The following is a 25,681-nucleotide window of genomic DNA, read 5'->3' as shown; positions in this document are numbered from 1 at the left end:
GTTAAACCTCTGCTTAGGAAAACTTACCTAGGAAACTTACCTAGAAGGCAAGTGGTACAGTGGAAATTGTAGGATTTGGGATTTTAGAGGTATAAGCATAAATTTAGTCTTGCTATTTATTAGCTGTGTGGCTTCAACCCAGTTATTTAATCTACCTGAGGATTTTCCTCATCTATGAAATTGAGATGAAAATAAGGCTGATCTCATAGGGATTTGCCAAGGTTAAATGACATACTGTATAATAAACCCTCAATACCATGCTGAGTAGTTACCATTTTCCTCCCCAGGGCAGCCATGGGCTTCTGCCACTCCAAGCCTAACATTGTTAAGTGCACCCAGATCTTTGTTAACTGTGTAACGCATAGACGTAATTCCTTCTCCATCCCAACTAGTTTCTTCTCCCCTTTTCTCCTATCCTAGCTCTCTCTGTCCCTTAACTCTTGTCCATGCATTGCCAGGCTCTCTTCCTCTGGATTCTTTTCCTGTTTGCACTGTTATCTAAGAAAATATGACAAGTACCGATGGTAAATATACTTGGGGAGATAGCTTACCCTGACATAAACTCTGATAGGATTAAATCTGTGTACTTTTGTTAACCTGCTGAGTGGAGCAGAGGTGCCTGGGTGCCTGAAAAACAGGAATCAAGACCTTCCATCAAGGCAGCAGTAGGCTACTGCCCCTTGCTGGGAAAGACTTTGCTCTCTGCCCTGCCTGCCACTCCCTTCCAAGCAAGACCCTTCGTGTGAAAAGGAGGGGAAAGGCCAACCAGTCCCCTGAAAATGATTTTTAGTTAAAAAAATTTTTTTACCTAGATCCCTATGCTGTATGGATAATAATTTCTAGAAACTTATTAAACATCTTTCCCACTCTACTACATGGGGAAAACAGGCTGAATAAATAAATGTGCAAAGATATGCATCTATTTGGGAACACATGCTTTGAGTTGTAAAGATACTCTTATTTCTTTGGTATATTCTCTTTCCACCTTAACACAGAATGATAGTCCTCACTCTGCGCATCAGCGTAGTCTTGGAAAGTACCTCATGGCGGGAAACCGAGAATCCCCTTCCCCTTCTCTCCTTCCCTTGGGCTCTGTTATCTCATCTGAAGTCACCTTTCCACCCTTACATGACAGATCCCTCTTCCTCTTTCACAGAGGAGACCAGCTGAATGGGTTTGCCAGGTAAGACACAGCTTTAAAAGCTTTTAATACAGTAACTCATTTTGCAAAAGAAGGCAGTAATGACTGCTTACATTTGTATTATTTTCTTTCAAAAATGCTTTTGCATGCTATTCTCAGTTGATCTCAACCTCTTAAAATGGACAAGATAAAAAACGATACAAATAATAGCTGACATTTATCAAGTGTCTATTATGTGCCATGCTCTTTGCTAAATGCTGGACATACTTATCTCCTTTAGTCCTCACTATTACTTTATCGAACACATATTATCATCATCCTAATTTTGCATGTAGAGAAACAACCTTAGTTTGGAAATAACTTATCAGGTCTTTTAGCTACTGGGGGAGTGGAAGCAAAATTTGAACCCAGAAAATCAGTTTCCAGAATTTAAAGAGAAAATTATAGAGACAACTAGGAAATTCGATGGTGATGAATTGGGGAGAAGGAGATGCCACATGATGAAGAGAATGAGAACAGAAAGAAAATCTAAGAATTTGATAACTCAATAGAACTGAATTTAAATGAGCAAAGATACAACCAGGACATGTATAAATGGAACGCTTATCTTTTTTAATCTCTTCATATTTTCAGCCCAGATTCTGCTGCCCTTAGTCTTTTCTTGAAAACTTTACCTGCTTGGTAGCGTGCATGCCCAATGTGGTTAGTTTTACAGAGAAATTAGAGGCTAAAGGAGAAGATGGGAAGTTTCTGACTTCGAAATGGGCTGTCTTGCTACTTCCCTCCACTTCCTCCCAATCTGGAAATTCCTCCTGCTTTTTGAGAGTCCAGTTCCTGACTTCTGCTTGGAAGGTCAGGCTTGCTTGCTTGGGAAAGATTGAGTTTTGTTGTGAGCAAGACTCCAATTCAAAATACTGAGGCTGAGAGGGCTTGGCTTATTATAGTCTCTCAACTTTTGCCCACAGCTATGGCCAGGACTGACCCCACCCTAGGGGTCTTTATGAGGACTGGAGACAGTGTATGTTTATCACCTGGCACACAGTAGATGCTGAGCTCCAGAGTAGCAGCTGAGAAGAAGGGAAAAAGGTTTGCTGGTCGCTCAGTACCTTTGTCCTGAGAGACGCCCTCGCTCTCCATGTTGGGCTGGGCAAGGGGTGAAGGTCTGGGAACTGTGCAGGGTGCTGTGGGGCTAACAGACCCCTGGAGGGAGTGTGAGTGAGTGCGATATGGTCAAATACATGGCAACCTGGCATAATTCAAGGCTTGAAATTCACTTAAGGGATGAAATTAAAGAAAGGATAAAAGAGCAGCAAAGCCAGTTCTGACGGTAAAGGTGAGTCATGTCGCCCCACGTGTGGTTTGTCCATAATAAGGGCATTCATGGAAGAGACGCTGAGTGAACATTTGGTAATGAAGGTGATCACCCTTGTCCCCATTCTTCTGCCTCAGGGTGTCAGATTCAGCCATCTTCAAAGTTACCCCAGAGTAATTTCTGGCTCCAACCAAATACTTGTCTCTGACTCCCGGCACACCTGTACTATCCACCCCGCCCCCCGCATATATTCCACCTCTATACAAATAATGTTGACTGGAGTCCTTTGAACAAACTGTTGTTTGTATCAGATTACCATTCGACAAAATCAAGGACACATAGTTTACTAATGACGATATTAGAGTAACTGCTGCCTGTAGTATATTAATTATTGCCTGTGTAGCTTGGCCCCATGCTCTGATTATTTGCAAGCTATTGAATACCAAACATCTTCCTCTATTTAAAGAATAGCCCAATTCTGCTCAGGGCAGAGTCTTGGTTCCAACCACCTGAGAAAATGAATGACCACAGACAAGCCACTTGCCTTGTCCAATCTCAGGTTTGCTGTGTATGCAGTGGCACAGCTTGTTTCTCCCCAGGGCTCGTAAAGATAGTGAGTAGAAGGAAATATATGAAAGTGCTTTGTGAGTCTAGGATTTTGTTTAGATTGCCAGTCAGTGTTTTTCTCTCTATTTCAATCAGTGCATGTTACTGATCAAAATAAGCTAATGTTGACAATGCCATCCTATTTGTTGTCAGATCTTACTGCAGCTGCTTCTGCTGTTCAGTTAAAGCTGTGTTGGGTAAAAGCTCCACGGTTTAATCCAGGTCAGTTCTGGAAAAAAAGAGGTGGTGAAGGTGGAGAAGCAAAAGTAAAAAAATCAGATTATGAAATAATCCATGTTAAGCTTCAGATACTAGTCATTAGCTCTTGATTCTTATTGGACTGATTTCTAGGAATCCTACAGCTAGTAGAGACAGCAACTCTTCCCCCCACCCCAACAAGCTCCTCAAGGCTTATTTTCAAAATGATGTTCTTTTCCATTCACAGCTAAATAAGGAAGTCATCCATCTTCCTAAAAACACCACTTTCACCTTATTATTCTTTTTCAGAAAAACCTTCAGTGATTATCCATTAACTAGAAACAGATTCTGGAGTGCAGTTTACACACCACCCCATTTGCCTACTCCCACTCCCCACCATCATCTCACTTTATTTTTCATCTGTCTTCCGTAAACCAGAGGCCCCAGCTGGACTGGTTCCTTCAGATTCCCCAAGGAACAGCCTCTTCATGATAAGCGCCTTTACTCACTCCTTTCTTCCGTCCTGACTCAGTGTCTCTGCCCTTTTCCTGCTTTTCACATATCGTCTTAATCCTACCTTGGTTTTAGAATCGAGCTTAACCCTCTCTTCCTTCTGTGATGGTTCCCCACCCACAGGCCTCCCCCCACACTTCTGCAGACCCTCTCTAGCACGGCTGTCACTGGCACATCCTCATTACAGCTCAGCCCTGAAGAGGGCTCAGGTATTTCTGGCGACCAGAGTCTGTCCCAAGCAGCACAGCATCTTGCTGTCTCTCTGTGGACATGAGAAGAGTGGATGCTGATCCCATCATAAACCATGGTATTCTGTATTAGGAGGGTTGTGTCTAGAAGGTGAGGCAGGACCCAGCACCATGCTCATGGCTCTGGCCATTGAGCCAGGCCCACTCAGCGGCTCTGAAAGGTGGGGGGTGACTGTTTCGTTTGTGGGAGTAACTCAGTCAAAATGAACACAGCTCCACTTGAGAACTCTATTGGAGAGACTTGTAACTTAAACCCCTTTCTCCATGGCCCTCAGAATAAGGGGAAAAGGAAAAAGACTCATACACTGTCACCAACATGGCAGCATATATGCCAGCACCTTGCCAGTTACCATGGCAGGTGCCAGAAGTGTGGATTATTTTGCTGCATTCTTACAAGGACCTGATGAGGTTAGTACTTGTTACAATCTCTGTTCATAGCGAAGGAAACACAAGCTCAGAGAGAATAAATAACTTCTCCAGTGTCCAAGTGAGTAGTTCAGTTTGATTTGAACCCAACTGTATCTGAGTCCAAAGCCTGGGTTTAGTTTAGCTAGTCTATACCAGTGGTCCTCAAAGTACAGTGCCCAGAGAAGTAGTATCAGAATCTCCTGGAAATTTATTAGGTGTAAGTTCTTGGGTCCCACCCAAGTCCTACTGAATTAGAAACTCCTGCTGACAGTGATCTGGGCTGTCACAGGTCCTCTTGGTAATGTATGCTCAAGTTTGAGTACTGTTTCTCCACATTAAACCTGCTATAAGAAGGCCCCTATAACTGGGCCTAGAATCCATACTGACACAGGAACATCTGAAGATGCTGGTAATGTGTGGACCTCTGACCATGTCAAAGTCCCACCTGACATTTCTGTGCCATCTGGTCCCTCATCAACACAGACTTGGAGCTTTAAGTGTATCTGTAGATTTGGAAGGTAAGGGGAGAAAGTTTTTAAAAGTAAAAGAAAAATTGATAGTTCCTTGAAATCTTCTGTGAAAAAAAATTGTCAGTCTGATCATTTTTTTAAAAATTTGTTTTGTGCTTATGTTGGACCAGTTGTACTGCCAATTTTCACTGTCATTCATTCCATCATGTATTCAACATGAATGAACATACATTTGTTGGGTGCTAAGGGCTTCACGATGGTGTGATCACTTACCTAGAGCCAGACATCCTGGAATGTGAAGTCAAGTGGGCCTTAGAAAGCATCACTATGAACAAAGCTAATGGAGGTGATGGAATTTCAGTTGAGCTATTTCACATCCTGAAAGATGATGCTATGAAAGTGCTACACTCAATATGCCAGCAAATTTGGAAAACTCAGCAGTGGCCACAGGACTGGAAAAGGTCAGTTTTCATTCCAATCCCAAAGAAAGGCAATGCCAAAGAATGTTCAAACTACCACACAGTTGCACTCATCTCACACACTAGTAAAGTAATGCTCAAAATTCTCCAAGCCAGGCTTCAGCAATGTGTGAACTGTGAACTTGCAGATGTTCAAGCTGGTTTTAGAAAAGGCAGAGGAACCAGAGATCAAATGGCCAACATCTGCTGGATCATGGAAAAAGCAAGAGAGTTCCAGAAAAACATCTCTTTCTGCTTTATTGACTATGCCAAAGCCTTTGACTATGTGGATCACAATAAACTGTGGACAGTTCTTTAAGAGATGGAAATACAGACCACCTGACCTGCCTCTTGAGAAATCTGTATGCAGGTCAGGAAGCAACAGTTAGAACTGGACATGGAACAACAGACTGGTTCCAAATAGGAAAAGGAGTACGTCAAGGCTGTATATTGTCACCCTGCTTATTTAACTTCTACGCAGAGTACATCATGAGAAACGCTGGGCTGGAAGAAGCACAAGCTTGAATCAAGATTGGCAGGAGAAATCTCAATAACCTCAGATATGCAGATGACACCACCCTTATGGCAGAAAGTGAAGAGGAACTCAAAAGCCTCTTGATGAAAGTGAAAGAGGAGAGTGAAAAAGTTGGCTTAAAGCGCAACATTCAGAAAACGAAGATCAGGGCATCTGGTCCCATCACTTCATGGGAAATAGATGGGGAAACAGTGGAAACAGTGTCAGACTTTATTTTTTTGGGCTCCAAAATCACTGCAGATGGTGACTGTAGCCATGAAATTAAAAGATGCTTACTCCTTGGAAGGAAAGTTATGACCAATCTAGATAGCATGTTGAAGAGCAGAGACATTACTTTGCCAACAAAGGTCCATCTAGTCCAGGCTATGGTTTTTCCAGTGGTCATGTATGGATGTGAGAGTTGGACTGTGAAGAAAGCTGAGCGCCGAAGAACTGATGCTTTTGAATGTGGTGTTGGAAAAGACTCTTTAGAGTCCCTTGGACTGCAAGGAGATCCAACCAGTCCATTCTGAAGGAGACCAGCCCTGGGATTTCTTTGGAAGGAATGATGCTGAAGCTGAAACTCCAGTACTTTGGCCACCTCATGTGAAGGGTTGACTCATTGGAAAAGACTCTGATGCTGGGAGAGATTGGGGGCAGGAGGAGAAAGGGACGACAGAGGATGAGATGGCTGGATGGCATCACTGACTCGATGGACGTGAGTCTGAGTGAACTCCAGGAGTTGGTAATGGACAAGGAGGCCTGGCGTGCTGCGATTCATGGGGTCGCAAAGAGTCGGACACGACTGAGCGACTGAACTGAAGGGCTTCCTGGTGGCTCAGAAGGTAAAGATTCTGCCTGCAATGCGGGAGATCTGGGTTTGATCCCTGGGTTGGGAAGATCCCCTGGAGACGGGCACCCATCCAGTATTCTGGCCTGGAGAATTCCATGGACAGAGGAGCCTGGCAGGCTACAGTCCATGGGGTTGCAAAGAGTTGGACACAACTGAGTGACTTCAGTTTTTAAGGAGGTGACAGGTGCCAATATGAGGCTCTTGTGTTTGAACAGTGAGCCAGAAGCAAGCCCAGTAGGCCTTCTCCAAGCCTACAGTAGCCAGGCCATCCCCAAGAAGTGTGAAAAGTGCTGCCAGAGGTAGGACAGGGCACTTTGGGAAAGCAGAGGAAGCCTCCTCTTCCAGACTTGCAGTCAGAGGAGGCAAGGGTGCAGCTGAAAACCTAAGAAATAAATCTTGCTTAGCCTGGTGAAGGGAGTGGAGTGGCAACTGGTGATGTGGAAGAGTGCTCCAGCCGAGAGATGTACACCTGGGATGACCTGGCACAAGAAGGACGGAGGCAAGGCTAGAGTGCCCAAAGCCCTCTGTCAGGGTGGGGCATGAAGGGAGATGAGGCCCCAGAGAAAGGCTGAAAGCAGACCTGACTGGTCTCCTAGGCCAGGGTGCAGAGGGTGAACTTTATCCTTAGGGAAGTGGGAAAACATTTTACCTAGAGAAGTAACATGAAAAAATATCTACACCAGCAAAGTCATTCTTTTATGGCCTTCTTTTTATCATTGTTGAATGTGTCATCACTCCATATGGACTGTAGCCAACTTAGGAGTCATGATTCTTCCTCTTTCTTTCCCTCCATCTCCTCCAGGGTGTCTGTGCAATATCCACCACAACCCCGCCTAGGCTGAGTAAGACAATTGCCTGTGAGCTGCTCCCAACCAGCCAGGCAGTGTGTTTGCTTATGGGCATTGCTTTTCTTGCCCCATGAATAGAAGGAAGTCACCCTGTAGAGTCCTGGTCTGCCTTCAGCTTTGCCTTCTGCTCTTGGCTGCAGGCTGCACGTCCTTGCTGGTGACGGTCCAGCACACGGAGCGCTATGTCACCCTGTTTGCCTCCGTCATCCTCAAATGTGACTACACCACCTCTGCCCAGCTCCAGGATGTGGTGGTGACATGGCGCTTCAAGTCCTTCTGCAAGGACCCCATCTTTGACTACTACTCTGCATGTGAGTGCCCTCCTCCCCACTCTTGCCCCCACTCTCACAGAGGGTGAATTACTGCCATTAGGGTGTAGGAATTATTTAGGATCACAAATCCTTATAGTGAGAAGAAGCCAGAAAGATTGCTTATTGCAGTTCCCTCATTTTATAGATAAGCTGAGGCCAAGTAGATGACATAACTTATTCAGGGTCACATACCATTAATTTATTTTAAAATTTCTCTTCCACTTTGTTCTAAAAGGAATGAAGGCAGCTTAGACATTAAGTAAATAGGCAGAGCAAGTCCTGCATCCTAGTTAATGCCTGGTGCACTCGTATCCCTCACCCCACCCACTAGCCACAGGATGGATGAGGAACGGTCATTTGTGAGCCTCCCGCCCACTACCACAACCCCTTCTAGGGCCAGCCATCCTGAAGACAGTCATGCCTCTCAGTGACTGGGAGCACACTGGCCACAGGAAGCCTGCTCATTGTGGGCATCTCTGAATGCTGTGCTGCTCTCCTACACTCAGCCAAGTCCTCCCTCTTGGTGACAACTGCCCCACTCATGTCAGTCTTGCCGTCTTGAACTTAAGTCCTTCTCTCACTGCCCACCTCTGCCTCTCAAGAAACAGAAGAGCCGAGACTCCCACCACCAGCCTGGGACAATTGACCTTTAGAAATCTGGAGAATAGAAGTAGACCCTGTTCACCCTGAGCTTCCCAAGATGAGACAAAGGAGGGGGAGACATCAGCTTTACCATATTTAGCCCCAACTAGTATCTTGCAATATGAGCTCCAAAACCTAACTTACTGAGCCACCCACAGAGCCTCACCTTGTTCCTAGAACACCCCCTTTCTAAATTGAGGCATTGTTTCCTGGGGGCTATTCTTAAAATGCCTGCATTAAGTGGGAAGGTAGGAGGGACCAGGTAGAAGGCATTTATCATCAGCAGATTTAACAGCTCTCAGTACTTTTATTGAGCGGTCAGGTTAGAGGAACCATTTGGGAGCAGATTATGGAGTCACTTTGGAAATGAGGCAGGGGACATTTGGATGGGAGGTGGTGATACAGTTCAGGATTTGGAAATTTTGGCCCAATAGAGGGGTCTGGAGTCTTGCTGCTCAAAGTGTGAGTAATGGTTTCACCTGGGAGCTCATTAGAAATGTAGACTCTCAGATCCCCATCTTTGAGAAAATGCCTAGGAGATGGAGACCCTCAGGAAACACTGAGAACCTTCACTGCTCCAGGGACCACTGAGGGCACCTTTCTTGATGGGAATTCCTTACTGCTGTGTGACTTGCCCATGTCCTCTTTCTCCAGCATACCAGGCGGCTTTATCCCTGGGCCAGGACCCGTCCAATGACTGCAATGACAGCCAGCGGGAGGTTCGCATCGTGGCCCAGCGGCGGGGGCAGAATGAACCTGTGCTGGGGGTGGATTACCGGCAACGCAAGATCACCATCCAGAATCGTGAGTTCGGAGGCAGCTGGGGCCTGGGGGTGGAGAGCTGTGTAGGCACCAGGCCCAGCGAGCTGAGTCATCGTGGGGATTTCCCTTTTCTTCTGTTGCTTGACGGTCTACTTGGTCACTTTCATTTTTTGAGGAAAGTGCCAAATGCACAGAATGTGCCGCCCCCTCTGAAGTCGGTACTCTGGAGGCTGGGCTCAGACAAGAGGACCGTCTACAGCTTTGGCTAAAGGTCTGGGACTGGGTGTTTTCCTTCACCTTCCTGAGATTCATAGATAACGTGTGGCTGAGGCTCCCTTGATTCCTTCCAGAAAGTGCTCTCAAAGCCTGCTCAAACCCCAGATGCCTGAGTTCTCCTCTGGCTACCCCTGTTTCCCAAATCTACGGAGTAGGGGTTTCTAAGTAGATGGCCACTTATGGACCCTTGCCTTCCACTGGTAGAGGAAAGAGCACTGGGTGTAGAATCAAAAGACGGGGTGGTGATCCCATGCTTCCACCTCCTTGCTTAGTGACCTATTCTTTTTGCTGGCCTCTGTTATCACATCTGAAAGATGGGTGTAATGGTCTTTGTCTCCCCACACTGAAGTAAACATCAAACATGACATCTGAGAGCTATGTGTGAAGCATATGCATTCTTTGCGGGAGTACCAGGAGTAGACTCAGGTGTCAGACTCAGGTATAGGTCCGTGTTCTGCACTCACAAGGGTTGTGAACTTGGGCAAGTCCCTTTCATTTTTTAAGCCTCAATTTCTGTAAGGTGGGACTTGCCATAGTACTTGTCTCGTGGAGAGTTGTCAGGATTAAGTGAGATGATATGTATAAAGCACTTAGCAAACCACATGTGTGTGGTGAACTTTCGTTATGACCATTCAGCACACCTGTGAATGAAGGGCCAGCACCCCACATTCCTGGGGGGAGTGGATTCCATGTCCAGTGGATTATTGGCACAGAATTCAGAGCCTATTTCAATGAGCTTTATGTATAGTGTTAAAGAAATATTGACTGGTTAAAAGTGGGGGGGAAAGTGGGAGAATACACCTAGCAGGCTACTCAGGGTACCCATAGCAACAATCTGAAGAAATCAGTGAATATTCTATGACTGTTTAGAGGTAGATCAACCTAGTTTAAAAATTGTTTCCAACTTTGTGTATAGTACTTTGGCTGCAATACGTAAGTCTGATCTGTTTATATTCAACCTCTGACCTTCCCAAGTCAGCCCTTGAGCATTCAGCCTTAGGGAACATCTGTCCTTTTCCAGCTTTTAGGTGCATCCTCAGAGATTCAGGGTGACTACTTTTTCCAGAGCCGAGAAACTTAACTCTGATCTGACCCCAAAGTTTAAAGTCTCCTTTACAGTTTTTGAAGGACGAATGTCCCCATAGGTGATAGTCTCTGATTTTCTGTCATTTTCTTTTTCTTTCTAAATGGATAACACTGTCCACTACCCCTACTCCCAACCACCTTTGGGTCAAATTCTGCCTCCTTATTCCCATGGGAAAGTGGTATTTCCCCTTGGCTTTAATTTCTATCTCCAGGATTGTAGTGACTTCTTGGAGCCCTTGTTTTCTGAAATTTTTATGCCTGTGTTTGCATCATTTGAGAAGACCCTGTCAGGTCAGTTCTTGGATCATTTGAAATATTAACATATCTGAATGTCCTCATTATTCTGACATCCCTGAAATAATCTTTGTCTCTAGTAAAATTGGGGGAGATTTATAATACACATTAACCTTGGAGGGTGTATTTCCTCCAAAGCACTTTCACCATTTTTCCAAGTCTGGGGTAAGCTTGTTTCTGGGAAAGGCAGCAGGTTGGAAAATCATGAGTAGGAAAAAAACCGTAAGGATTGACGTAGAAAGAGAAGGAAAGAGAAGTCAAAGTTAGCTCCAGTGGTGCATGACCTTGCATGTTTGTTTCATTTCCTCAATAAATATTTCTTGACAAACAGATAAAAAAGAATTGCAACTATGACTGCCAAGTAATTAGGAGCAAATCTATAACTAAGGTCTTTAAGAATTTGAAGGTGTCCTCTGGTACTTTGTGTGGCTAAAGTAGCTTGGATATGGGGACTACCCTGATGTCTCTGACTGGACGTTAAGCTCTTTCAGGACAGACACAGCACAGGTCTTGTTTGAGCTTCCACAGAGTCTGACATAGTGCTGGACCCACAGAAGGTCTTTAGAGAACATTTGCCTTTAATGTGAACATAACCTTCATCTATCTTAATGGGGTAGACACTTGGTGCTCACAAAAACTCATTCTTTTCTTGAGTAACACTTACTCTGAAAATATTGGCATTTTATCCTTACTTGTTTCTCAAGTTCATCTCAACTGTGCCATCAAGATTCAGAAGTATATCCTCACAGCTGGTGAGGAACCCAAGCTGTGGATTTTCCTAGCCAGTTTGGAGAAGACATTAGAGCTTGGTGGTTGAGGGCACCAGCTTTGAGGCAAGACTGAAGTTTGAACCTACCTCTGTTACCTCTCTCTGTTCCAGTTTCCTCTAGTCTTAGTTTCCTCATCTGATATGCAGCTAATAATCCTACCCCTTGTATCAGGATTAAATTTGATTGCATAAGCAAAAGCCCAAAATATTAGTGACTTAAACAATAAAAAGTTAATTTCTTCCTTGGTGGCTCAGTGGTAAAGAACCTGCCTGCCAATGCAGGAGATGCCAGAGAGTTGGGTTTGGTCTCTGGGTTAGGAAGATCCCCTGGAAGAGGAAATGGAAACCCAATATTCTTGCCTGGAAAATTCCATGGACAGAGGAGCCTGATGGGCTACACAGTCTGTGGGGTCACAGAGAGTCAGACATGACTGAGCAACTGAGCAGGCACACATACAGGTATAAATTTGGGGCTAGACAGACCAGAACTAGTGTGGTGGCTCTGCTCCATTAATTCCTCAGGAACCCAAGCTCCTTCCCACTCACTAAGAATGTCATCTCTTTCCTTATGGTCCAAGATGGCAGCCATCACATTTGCTTTCCAGGTAACAGAGTGGAGGAAGAAATGAAGAAAAGAGCAAAGATGTTCCCAAGCTGTTTTCAAGTAGGTTCCTGAGAGCCATCATGTGACACTTCTGTTTATATTCTGTCCACCAGAACCGAGTCACATGTCCATGTCCATCTGTAAGAGAGGATGACAATTAGTGACTTTATTCTGGATAGCTAAGTATTGATACATGAGCAAAAATTCTATGACCATGAGAGAAAGGGAGAATAGACATTGGGAGGTAGCTGGTAACCTCTACCTCACCCATTTAGAGAATTGTGGAAGGAAGGAAGTGGGGTGATGTATCCTAACTCCTTTCAGGGTACCTGGTAGAGCTCACTAAGTGGTCAGTTTTACCACCTTTATGCTGTTCGGAGACAGAAGAGAATCTCAAAGGAAGGAATAGAGGCCTTTCTCTATGAGAGGCCCTTTTAGGATGTGGAAGTATAATGCTGGGGACCTGAAGCTACCAGAAGTCAGAAACCCATGCCCCCTCCTTTAATTGCTGGCACTTTCCCCTCCCTCACTGCAGGAGCAGATCTGGTGATTAATGAAGTGATGTGGTGGGACCATGGAGTGTATTACTGCACCATTGAGGCCCCAGGGGACACGTCAGGAGACCCAGATAAGGAAGTGAAGCTCATCGTCCTGCGTAAGTGCTCTTGGAGATTTCTATTTGGCCACCCCCACTGGGACACTTTTACATAAAGGAAAAAAAAAAAAAAAAACAGAAACAAGGAAACCTAGGTTTATTGTGGTTGGTAGCCAGCCTCTGAAGTTACCTTACCAAAGCTAAAGTTTTAATTCTGCATGTATATTGCTCAACCTTACCCTATAGGTCAAGAGCTGTGTAGATCAGACCTTTCGCATGTTACAAGCTAAAGCATGCCCCTGCAGATTTAGTTCGACCCTTGCTTGGCTTGCCCCCTGCAGACTGGCTGACCGTGATCTTCATCGTCCTGGGAGCCCTCCTCCTGCTCCTGCTGATTGGAGTGTGCTGGTGCCAATGTTGCCCCCAGTACTGCTGCTGCTACCTCCGCTGTCCCTGCTGCCCCGACCGCTGCTGCTGCCCCCAGGAAGGTGAGAGGGGACAGACGAGCAGTGGGATGGGGGGGAGGGAAGCCGAGTGCCCCAGACATACCAGTTTCACATGACCACGTCAAAACCTTGCATTCTCCCAGTTTCTTCTCCATGCCCTTCTCATCACAGGCTCAGAGGTCTTTGGGCTCAGTTCAGAAAATTATGCTTAGGGAAGCCATAGAGCCATGCAGGAAGACTTATGCTTGTTCACCTTCTAGACTGCCTAAGGCCCCGTTCAGATGGGTCTGCCCACTGGTGTCCTTTCCTCAGCAGCCCTGATAGGCCTGTGCTCCAGTATTTGCCCCCACCTCTGACCTTGCTTGGGCATAAGGTGGCTGGAGGGAGTGGTTTGCATGGAACAGTGAGAGAGAAGGCCAGAATTCCTAGAGATTACTTGAAAAGAACAGATCAGAAGAGAGAGAGGTGTTGGAGCAGGGCTCCTCAAACTTAAGAATCTCCTAGAAGGCTTGATAAAACTTGGTTGCCGGCTCTGTCTTTGGAGTTTCTGATTTAAACAGTCTTGGGTGGGCCTGAGGATTTTTATTTCTCAGAAGTTCACACTGCTGGTCTGGGGGCCACACTTTGAGAGTCTCTGTTTTAGACAAAGGAAAAAGAAGGCAGAAGATCTTGCTCTAACAGTGATCTTTCTTTGGGCTTGAATTTGGCCTTTTATTAAAACAGAATTGTGACACGCCCTAAAACATTTGTTGAAGACAAAAGAAGAAAATTTATTCCACAAAGATCTTTTCTTACTGAATGGATGGAACAGAATCAGCAGCTTTAAAGGAAGGATTTTTTTGTGTTTTAAAGTAGCATTTCCTTTTCCTGGTGGTATAAGTAAAGTATTACCTTGTAGAAAATCTGAGAAATTCAGGAAAATGGAAAAAACTGATCTGAGCACCCAGATATAACCACTGTTATCATTTTGGTCCATTTGAAGGATATTAAAAGAAACCCAGAAATTGGCTTTTAAGATAGAAACAAAACTTAATCTGTAATGTCAAGGAGGTCAATGGTCTGAGTCTGGTTTCAGGCCTGTGTTCTGAGGTTGTTGTCTTACAGGAAAAGAGAACTAACTTTTATTGGATGTCTGTTGTGTGGGGCCTTTGCATATATTTCCCTTTTGAATCCTCACAACCCTAGAAGGCAGGTATCATTGTTATTTAACAATGAGGAGACTGAAGGTCAGAGGAGTCAGTCACACAAAGTAAGTAGCAGAAACAATGCAGTGTTGCATTCGTTCTCATCTGACTTACAGTACGTGAATTTCCCACAACAGAGGCTGCCACAGCTTCTGTCTGTGTAGATAGCTATGGGATTGGCTGAGATGCCAATAGGTTCCTTCAAGAGACGAGAAATAGCAGAGAACTCGATACTGGGCCATGGAGCTCCTTGCCTTTCTATCCCTCCTCTGGGAAGGAGGCCATGTAGGAGTCACTGCTCTCAGTGCTGTAATACGCAGACTGAGATGAGGGAAACTCTCCCAGGACACTTTCTCGGAATCCCTAAGCCTGTGGGGCACTCAAAACAGGCAGGGGCTAGGGACACAGTCAGCACCAGCGATAAATGTGTCCACTGTCCGTAAGCTGATTAACAGGTTCTGGGAGAAAGTGGTTTCTCCCAAGTGGTTAGATTTCATTTAGAAGAACTGGTGAGATAAGGAAATGTGGGCCACAGAGAAAGATCCTTGAACTTGAGCAGATGAGGTCACTTTCAAAGTGAGTCACCTGGGGAGTCTGTCCTGAGAAATTTGGTGACTAGAGGAGATTACATGGAGGGGGCAGGACTTGTCAAGTTAAGCTCTTGGATGGGGAAGAGGGTGGATGTGATCATGGTTTTGTTTTGTTTTGTTTTTTTTTAAATAAGGTAACCCTAAGCAAAGCTATGGTTTTTCCTGTGATCATGTATAGATGTGTGAGTTGGATTGTGAAGAAAGCTGAGCACTGAAGAATTGATGCTTTTGAACTGTGGTGTTGGAGAAGACTCTTGAGAGTCCCTTGGACTGCTAGGAGATCCAACCAGTCCATCCTAAAGGAAGGCAGTCCTGGGTGTTCTTTGGAAGGACTGATGCTGAAGCTGAAACTCCAATACTTTGGCCACCTCATGCAAAGAGTTGATTCATTGGAAAAGACCCTGATGCTAGGAGGGATTGGGGGCAGGAGGAGAAGGGGACGACAGAGGATGAGATGGCTGGATGGCATCACTGACTCGATGGACATGAGTTTGAGTAAACTCTGGGAGTTGGTGATGGACAGGGAGGCCTGGTGTGCTGCGATTCATAGGGTCGCAAAGAGTTGGACACGACTGAGCGACTGAACTGAAGCATACTTGTAGATGGAGAACCAAGGCCAGTAGAAAGAAAGAGAAAGGAAGCATTGTGAAGTGAGGCAGTGACTGAGGAGGGATGGAATCAGTAGGAGTGACATCAGGCTTACCTTTCACTGTAAGAGAGGGAGTGGGAGTGACATCAGGCTTACCTTTCACTGACATCAGGACTACCTTTCACGGTAAGAGAGAGAAAGAGAAGGAAGCCTGCCCTCTGGAGAGAGAGAGGAAGTTAATGCAAGGAATATGATTAAAGTGTAAGGGAAGAAGCTGGGGGAGTGAGTTGACACCAGCCTATCTCGATTTCAGCAGATCAAAATTCTAGACACAAAAGGCAGCTTCGAGAACGATGTCAGTGATTCTTGAGCTTCTGTGACCACAGCCCACCCCCACAACCTGCTCCCACTTTCCAGTGAGAAGACCAGGGAGGAGTAAAACAAAAATGACACCAAAGTTTAGTAACCCCACTTCAGCTGAGGGAAGTGGGGCCTAGACAGAGATTTCCACAATTACATACAGCTTGTTAGTGGTAAGCCTTGGACTAGTCCTAGGTCTCTTGATTCCATGTCCAGGACTGGTTCCTCTTCCTTAACAAAGACATGTCATCGGCTGAAAGTTCACTGAGGGGAAGGCATCAGAAGTGGGGAATGTTTAAACTGCCGCTCTGGAGGAGGGAAGCAGGGTTGCTGAATCAGTCAAGGAGATCTACACATATTGGAAAAAGGGCAATTTGAGGTTGGTTGCCTGACAGTGGAGCCATCATGGGCCCAGGAAGCATGGACTGGTTGTTCCTAAAAGCTGAAATAGAAAGGGTTCAAGGGGTGTGAGATTCTAGGACGCTTCTGAGGATGTCCCTGAAAGGACTGCCAGTCAAATCAGTATACTATGTATACTGCCCAGTATATATAAAAAAAGAAAAAGGACTGTATGACCTATGGGTCAGGGAGGGCGAAGAACACTCTGTAAGAGTGGAGAGGGGGTGGTAAGGAATGGAAAGAAGTTGGAGGTCCTCAGGGTGATTCAGGCACCATGGGTGATTCACGCAGAAGATCCTGGCTGCAGGTCTCTGGTAGAAGGGAGGTGTTGAGTGTTATTTCTGTCACAAAGGGTGATCTTAAAGCACATGCCCCGGGTTTTCCTCAGAAATGAAAATGATTATGCTTTTGATGATTTAGTCTCCAAATGTGTACTTTTTGTCTTCTATGGGATCTAAGGTGAAAGTAGTGACTTATGTTGACCATTTGTTGTAACATGAGCCACGACCCATTGAATATTTGCCAGTATTAGGCATTTCAGTTATTACCTCATTTAACTGTGACAACTTTATGAAATAGGTATTATTATCCCTGGGGCTTCCCTGGTGGCTCAGATAGTAAAGAATCTGCCTGCAGTGCAAGAGACCTGAGTTCGATCACTGGGTCACGAGGATCCCCTGGAGGAGGAAATGGCAACCCACTCCAGTATTCTTGCCTAGAGATTTCCATAGACAGAGTTGCCTGTCGGGCTACAGTCCGTGGGGTCACAAATCAGTCAGACATGACTGAGTGGCTAACACTTTCACTTCACTACTTATTATTCCCAGCTCAGAAATGAGGATGTTGAGCTAACATACTGTGGAGACTCAGTCGAAATTACACAGCTAATACATGCTGGGATTCCAGCTGAAGTCCCTGTGACTCTTAACGCCTGCGTTTATGGAAACCTATCCTTGAGGACCATAATTCTCAGAACGTTGTTGAGAGTTGTTGAGAATCCACAATAGTCAACTCCAACTCCTGCCTTAAAGTCAAGGAGCTTGTTGAAAACATGGATTTTCTCACATTATATTTGACTGAAGGCCAGTCTGGGAGTGGGATCCAGGAGTCTGTATATTTAACTATCTCATTACAGGTGACCAAGACAGATTTTACACCACTGAGGTTCAGAGATAACTTATTAGGAGTCATTTAAGGCTTTGTTAATTTCTCCATGTTTCTTATTTTATTGCTTGATTCGCCATTAGGTGAGCAACAGAAAGCCTGATAGTCTAGACTTCCCCATTGAGCTATTTTTTTTAGGGACAGGAGGGCAAGGTAGAAGCTCAGAGACTATATTTTTTCACTCCAGTGCATTAGGGAAGGGAGGGATCCTAGAATAAGGTGGTGGCAGTTAAGAAGGAAGCAGGTGGGTTAATCTTGGGAATGTGTGAAAATTTGACCGGAACCCTGATGGAAGATCCAGAAAAGTCTCTAGGAAGTCATCTCTGCAAAGGGTCCCATTAATTAAGAAGTAATTTGGAGAGCAAGAAGAGAAGCCCAACTCTCCTTTTCCCTCCTATTGAATTGGAGGTGCTGAAAAAGGAAGTGGCCCAAAGAGGGAACAGTACCATCGGGAGGAGATCAAGATTCAGTTAAGAGGGGTAGGGGGCAGCGAAGGTTGTTCCCAATGGGATCAGATGTCCTGAGGCCCTGGACGCAAGATTAGTCTGGAGTGAGTTTTGAAAGGTGTGGTGCTGAGGAGAGAAAAATAATGTGAGAAGGTACTGCTGGGAAAGGGTGTTTTTTTTGTTTTTTTGCTTTATCACATAAAGGAGTCTGGGGACTCCGCAGTTTGGCAGAAAGAGTAGAGGCTTGACTGACAGACACAGGGTCACACACTGCCTCTACTGGTCGGTCACCAGCTGTGGGACATTGGGCTGGGAAGGTAACCTCTCTAACTTTCTCATCTGATGCTCACATTTAAGAGATTTCTCTGAGGATTAGTTAACTCATGTAAAGTGACTGGCTCATATTAAGGAGGGCATTGTATGTGCTGAAGGCACGTGTTAGCAAGAGGAAGAGGAAAGTGCTGAGTAGGTGAACTTGTCTTCAGAGGGTCTGGTGTGCTGTCCTCAGGCATGAAGGTGTGTCAGGTGGGTGAGCTGCTCTAAGCTTGTATCTGACTTCCTCCAGGCTGGGCTGTGACTCACCATCAGGGCCAGAGCTCCACAAAAGTCTGGGGGCTTGGCTCCAACCACTTCTTGTTGTGTTGGAAGTTGGTTTTATACTGGAGCCATTGGATAGCCTTCCAGATGACCCTTATCTGCTGGCCTCAGCGAATCCCCCACCCTATGCTGAGTCCAGAATGCCTGTCTTTTGCCTCCTCATACTATGGTAAGAGGAAGCTCTGGCAGAGCTCTGTAGCTTTAGGGGCATTCAGAAGGTTGGAGAACCCAGGAAGAGGTGAGAGTGCCATGCTGGGGGCCTGAAGCAGGCACTTCCTGCACTTAAGCACACAAGTGGATAGACCTGGGACTGTTCTACATGCATGTATACACAGGGACCTTGGGAGACGTGCACTCAGTCACAGAATCACATGAGCAAAACAACTAAATGCATTTGTTTTTAATTTGTATGTGCTGTGGGTTGTGTGCTTCAGATCAGCTGCAGAGGGGACTGGAGAAACATTTCTATGGACTCTTGGGCTGCTTTTTTTAATACTATTTTCTTTGCCCTGAAAGGAAATGGTATTTCCCTTCTCTCTTCTCTGCCTCTACCCCACCCATTAGAGATTCCCCTTACTTAGGGAAAACCCCAACATTTAATAAAGTGAGGAGAAGCATAGAAAGGATCTTCTTCAGGTTTTTGCATTCTCTGCCTTCTTCCCCGTGGTTTTCTCCCACCCAGGGCTGGCATTACCAGCTGGTAACATTCATCAGTCCCTTTTCCTTTACCAGTAATTCTGCCCATTGACCTCAGCATCTGTGTCCTTTTCTTCCACTCTGAGCAGGTGATCCTCCCAAGAAGCCCCTGACTCACCACCTCCTGAAGCCCTTTGCATCTGTGCCTTCTATATTTGGTCTATAGCCTGAGATTTCACTGCCTGCTAAGATCTACATTTCTACCTATACATCTTGGGTGACCTTGGAAATTGGCAGGACGATGAAATGATTCCAAGACTAGGAAGTCAAGTTTCAGGAGGATATTTCCTAGGGTGCAGGTCCTGCAGTCTTTCCAGGGAATTTATTCCCAGAGTTCTGACAGAGGAACAGTGGATTCACTACTTCCCTTAACTCTTCCACCCATATAAGAGAGGACACAGAAAACTTCAGGGAGAGAAAGTGGCCTCTTGGCAAGGCTGCTGGGTGGAGAGAAGTGAAGTGGGACGTGTGGGCCTTGCCCTGGCTCAGGGTCTGCGTTTCTCCCTTTTCCCCTGCAGCCCTGGCCCGCCACCGCTACATGAAGCAGGCTCAGGCCCTAGGCTCTCAGATGATGGAAAAACCCCTGTACTGGGGGGCGGACAGGAGCTCCCAGTTTTCATCTTATCCAATGAACCCACTGCTGCAGCGAGGTAAACCCTGCCAGAGATTTGGGGTGGGAGAGGGTGAAGGGCAAGGGTAGGAGCATGGGCTGCATCAGGGCCTTCATGAGCAAACGGTGGGCATCTTTGTGATGGAGGACGGGAAGGTGTAGATTCATGCAAAATAAGGCGGCACTTGGGGGCCCTGATTCTGAGGAGTGTGTTTTGGACGAGCAGTTCTGCATGTTCTTATTCTTGTTTTCACTCAGATTTGTCCCTGCAATCCAGCCTCCCCGAGGTGCCAGTGACCCAGGCAATCGCTCACCCTCCCATCCCCAGTGGTGTCCTAGAGTATTTGGAGAAGGAGCTGCGGAACCTCAACCCAGCCCAGCCTCTGCCGCCTGACCTCCAGGCCATGTCTGGCCACCCCTGCAGCATCCTGTCCTCCCTGGGCTCTGAGGTTGTGGAACGCAGAGTCATCCACCTGCCTCCCCTGGTCAGAGACCTGCCAGCTTCGCGGAGGACCAGCAGCTCCTCCCGCCAGCAGTGGCTCCCTGCACCGCCATCTCCCCCCAGACCCTGGGATCTGAGGGAGGGGAGAAGGCAGCACCGCTACTCTGATTTCCACCAGGAGCTCCGGGATCCTGAGGCTCAGTGCTGGGAGCTGGAGCAAAGGGAGCTGGACCGACTGCGGCGTGGGAGGCACCGCGGCTCCAGGCATCGCTGGTCACCCAGGCCCTGGTCAGACAGGGACAGCCTCAGCGACGGCGACGGCCCCTCATCCAGTGAGGCCCACTGGCGGCCCCACCGCCCCCCTCTCCGGAGCCGGAGCCGCTACCCAGAGAGAGATCCCTACAGGCCCAGCCCCAAGGAAAGCGCTCAGGGGCACCAGAGGCGCAGGCCCCACAGCTACTCCCCTCCCCTGCCCTCTGGCCTCAGTTCCTGGAGCTCAGAGGAGGAGAAGGAGAGGCAGCCCCAGAGTTGGGAGACCCGCCGCCATCGTCGCTCGTGCTCCCCAAACTGGCCTGAGGAGAAGCCACCCAGCTACCGCTCGCTGGATGTCAGCTCAGGCAAGAATGGCAAGAAAAAAGGGAGTGTGAAGAGGCACTTGGTGAGCCTGGGGCTTCCTGCTGAGGGTCGGGAGTGGGCAGTAAGGACTCTTCATCCAGGCTGACGCAGGCCACCTCATACGCCTCCATGGAGGGCCCCGGTCCCTGTTTTGCACTGCTCGCCCTCTGGGCTCCAGACACCTCTTGCAGAGTTGGAAGGAACTGTGAGCGCTCAGGGCAAGCTTGATGCTTCAGGACGGGTTTCCTGGCCCCAGCCTGGCTCCACCCCTCATCACGGTTCCCTGAGGCCAGCTGGGCAGGGTCCCCCCATTTCACAGGGAGGAAACCCGGCTCAAAATAATTAAGTACCTTGTGAATAGTGGAGCTAGGACTCCAGGGCAGGCCTTCAGGCTGCCTTGCTTTACTTAGCAACAATTTCCATTCCCCAGATTAGAACAGTGGGCCTGACAGGGTGCAAGGGCCTGTTGTATTTGAGGATGCAGCCCTTGGAGACCCCTCTGGAAAGTATCATTACAATGATTTAGAAACAGACCCAAAATGAAACAAAAAAACCTGATATCCCAAATATGGGTCAAACTTTAGGATTCTGTGAACAGGCAAGGTGCCAATGTCAGAGCCTGAAAGGGGCACAAAAGGAAACAGGCTTTTTAATGCCTCTGAATATAGACCCTTTCCACTGTAAGGTGTGACTTTAAAAAGTCATTTTATAATTAATATACCTCAGTGATAGTATTCCTTCTATGTTGTCTCTTTGCAAGTTATGCTGGTTGTTGCTCAAAAATATTCATGAATTGCCTTCAGAACCAACTTACAAGCTACTCACAAAAATCTATTTCTTTATTCATTCAAAATCCTTTTTCTGTTTTGTTTCTGCTGAGATAAAAGGATATGACCAATACAGTATTGTAAAGTAAAATAAAGTAAAAATAAAAATTTAAAAAAAAAATAAAAGGATATGGAGCAGGTTGTGAGGGAGGTTCTCAGAGTAGAGGGATATTAGAGGAACAAGAATTTTAATCTCTCATGCACTTTGATACAACTCTTATTTGGAAATGCAGGTTCTGCTGTGCCTTGTTTTAAAATCAGTCATCTGTGTAGTGTGTGCAAAGAAACAGGCACCTTGTGAGCGCCTCAGTGCTGGTCTCTCTAGGGAAGAACCTTGGTAAAAGAGTGATTTGTGAGGAAGATAGTGAAGGCCCACAGGCATTTCTGAAATAATCGATGGCAATTATATTCTCACAGATGTCCCATGAGAGAGGCAAAGAGTAATAATGAAACTTATGAAACTAAGTGGCACTGAGCCATGGACATTTATGCAGTGTTTCATTTAATCCTTTCAACACCCTGTTCATTTACAGTGGATTCAACTCTTCCATGTTACCAGTAAGAAAATTACATCCTGAAAGAAAATACAAAATCAAACAGAGTCAAGACAATCACTGTTACTTTGGTCATATGGTTACTAGATGGTCTCTTATCTTCACTGTAACAGAGAAAAAATTAAAAGCCACCTTCAAACCCAAATCCTATTTTCTTCTAAGTTAAAGAAGAAATTTAAATTTTCCTTTATTTTCTTCTAAATTATATAGTTTCTTGTAAGTGAAAGAAGGGTGAAGTGAGGTATCAGTTATGTTCTGGATATTGAGATAAGCCATTTCTAAGTCTTATTTCACTTAATCCTTGCAACCGCCCTGTGAGGCTTAGTGAGGTTAAGTAACATGCTCAAGGTCACACAGCCAAGAGGGAGTGAAACCAAAATTTGAACAAAGCCCTTTAACTCTCAAGCCTGTGCTCTTTTCAATTCATGCTGCCTAATTAGAAAAAAATCTGTGGGGCAATGTTTTCTTGTGACTTTTATTTCTTCCTTATTTTCTGAAAGTATTATAGCTTCCTTTATAGTACACCTTTCTTTATAGTACACCTTTCATCAGGGTGTACACAGAATCATTCTGTCATAAGCAAACCAAATTTTCAATTGTGAAGTTGCTTGTGAGAGGAAAAGTCCACTCAAGATAATTCTAAAGGCCTTCATTATTTTGGATTTCGCTGAGCTTATCTCCAAAAGAGTTTTCACTTCAATTTATCACATTCAACTGTCCACTCATATTCTGAATGACCAGAGGCCCAGGACCAAAGCTTGATTTAGAAGGGTGATTGGTTTGGAGGGCACCGTGTTTTGTTTGTAACTTGAATTTTGAATGCCTTTGTTGTTGTTGTTATTTAGTAAGTTGTATCCAACTCTTTTGTGACTCCATGGACTATAGCCCACCAGGCTCTTTTATCCATGGGATTTCCCAGGCAAGAGTACTGGAATGGGTTGCCATTTCCTTCTCCAGGGGATCTTCCTCAACCAGGGATTGAATCTGTGTCCCCTACATTAGCAGGTGGGTTCTTTACTTCTGAGTTACCAGGGAAAGCCCCTTGAATGCCTTTAATGGGGCCAAAATTTCATTCTTTGCTTCTCTCCTTGATGGGGCTGGAGGCTTTCAAAACACCTCCTAACGTTTAAAGTCTTTGGAGCTTGCAGCTAATTTTAGAAGTTATAATATATTTGGGCCACTAGATGGTGATCTTTAATTATATATAACTTGAAGTTTCTCTACTCAGGTTGATAAAATGTATCACTATTTTCTTAAGATTTTTTAAAAAAGATTTATTTATGGCCATGCTGGCTCTCGGTTCTTGTGCCGGGCTTTCTCCAGTTGCAGTGAGCAGGTGCTGCTCTCTATTGCGGTGCATGGGCTTCCCGTGGCTTCTCTTGTTGTGCAGCACTGGCTCTAGGATACACCGGCTCAGTAGTTGCAGCACGTGGGTGGGCTCTAGAACACAGGCTCAGTAATAGTGGCTTACTTGCCCTGTGGCATGTGGGATCATCCTAGACCAGGGATTGAACCCACATCCCCTGCATTGGCAGGTGGCTTCTCAACCACTGGGCCACTGGGAAAGCCCTCAGGCTTTCAGCAGGTGCAACTTTGCCATAGCTTTTTACAAAATACTTATTAAGAATATTAAATATTCAGATGCTCTAGTGGCTGATTTTCCTGATGCCTGGTCCCCAGGCTGGGGAGCCTGACATGGGGCTCAGAACACTCACTCCTGTGGAAGAACTTCTGCAATATAACTGTTCTCCAGTTTGTGGGTCACTTACCCAGGGGGATACGGGATTTGATTATATTGCAGGTCTGCACCTCCTACCTGTCTCACATAGTTTTTTATGTGTTTGGTTCCAGGAGGTATTTTCTTACAGGTTCCAGTTTTTGTTTTTTTTTTTCTTATCGATGGTTATTCTGGAAATAGTTGTAATTTTGGTGTGCTGATGAGAGGAGGTGAACTCAGGGCCTTTCTACTCTGCCAGTTTGGCCACTCTCCCCCATCCCACATCATTTTGATTAGAAACCATGTCCCCTAAAACTTTCTTGATAAAATGGAAACATACAAAATTTTTGAAGCAACATGAATGTAGTACATATATGTACATTTTGAACACTATGTTTTGAGACAGATACCTTGCCATTCCAACAAGAAAGGTCACATTCATTGATGACAGCTGTAGATATTCAAAACTAGAATAAAAATAATCTCCAGTACATAGAGAAATATGAGAAATGAAAACCATGCTCTTTGAAGCCCTTGTAGTACAAGATGAAAAAACCAAAAGATCAAGTGGAATAACTTCTGAAGAAAAGTCACTGAATTTGGTCAGCAAGAGGTAATTAGTGATCTGAAAAAGTAACTTCAGAGAAATACCACGGTATGAAACTGAACTTTTTAGGCAGGGTTGAGAACAAATGGTTCAGGAGAATATAATTAGAGAAAAGAAAACTGGGTCATGTCTTCATGAACGAATGATAGAGAGAGGTGCTGATGAATGAACAGGGTATCTTTTTTTCAAGAGATTTAAAGATGTCAAAAATCAGTAAGAGGCAGAGTGAATGAGAAGTTTTCAGAAGTTAAAGGTGGTTGAGGGAGGCTCAGAAAGGTAGGAAAAGCAAGAAACCAAAGCCAGGGGGAGAAACTGGCTTCACGAAGAGCCAAGAAGTAATGTTTTAGATTCAGAGCTGCTGTCCCAGCAGCCACCACTCACTGAGGATTTGCACCCGAATCAAGCCCACTTGTGTATTATATTCATAGACAATAGAGCACAGCTGACTGGATTTTTGTGTTCTTATATTCCCCAGGAGAGAGAGAGCTCCCATAGTGGAAGGAGTGTGGTCATTTAGTCACCGGGCACAACTCTGCTTCTGTGGCGACTTCGCAGCTCCTGTGTGTCAGCAGCAGCATCTAAATTTCCAGTTGGCTTGAGATGGACACAAGTTTGTAACTAACATCTTTGGCTTAGATTCTGAGAGTCAGATGGAAGAATTTTATAAACAAAGTTTGAGGAGTTAATGACTGTTGTTTTAACCTTGGTACACACTGCATATTCAGGTAGTCAGACTTGTAATGAATCCTAACTGGGATGTGGTCCCTCAGGAACTTAGTAACCTGAGTCTTCAACTGGGTCACATTGCTCAGAACTGCGGCCATTCTCAAGGTGAGAACTCAGGAATCTTTAAGAGGAAATCAAACATGTCTCAGAGCAAGAAATCTATGGAGCACTGTAGGGAAATTTCCATGGAACCTTGTCTCCCTC

General features: G+C 45.5%; 1 protein-coding gene across 1 annotated transcript in view; it reads left to right on the top strand.

Annotated features, from left to right (window-relative positions):
- ILDR1 (immunoglobulin like domain containing receptor 1) overlaps window positions 1–25,268 on the top strand; it is a 31,856-nt gene extending 6,588 nt beyond the window's left edge. The window contains exons 2-8 of the mRNA XM_052647526.1: window positions 7,710–7,880; window positions 9,177–9,326; window positions 12,849–12,968; window positions 13,250–13,396; window positions 19,898–20,029; window positions 20,248–21,089; window positions 25,227–25,268. Of these exons, the coding sequence (XP_052503486.1) occupies window positions 7,710–7,880; window positions 9,177–9,326; window positions 12,849–12,968; window positions 13,250–13,396; window positions 19,898–20,029; window positions 20,248–21,089; window positions 25,227–25,268 (1,604 nt within the window). The remainder of the gene's footprint in view (window positions 1–7,709; window positions 7,881–9,176; window positions 9,327–12,848; window positions 12,969–13,249; window positions 13,397–19,897; window positions 20,030–20,247; window positions 21,090–25,226) is intronic.
- The last annotated feature ends 413 nt before the right edge of the window (window positions 25,269–25,681 follow it).

The sequence above is a fragment of the Budorcas taxicolor genome, chromosome 1 (assembly GCF_023091745.1).
Source record: "Budorcas taxicolor isolate Tak-1 chromosome 1, Takin1.1, whole genome shotgun sequence".
In the NCBI taxonomy this organism is placed as follows: domain Eukaryota; kingdom Metazoa; phylum Chordata; class Mammalia; order Artiodactyla; family Bovidae; genus Budorcas; species Budorcas taxicolor.
This window is presented reverse-complemented; position numbering and strand designations above follow the sequence as displayed.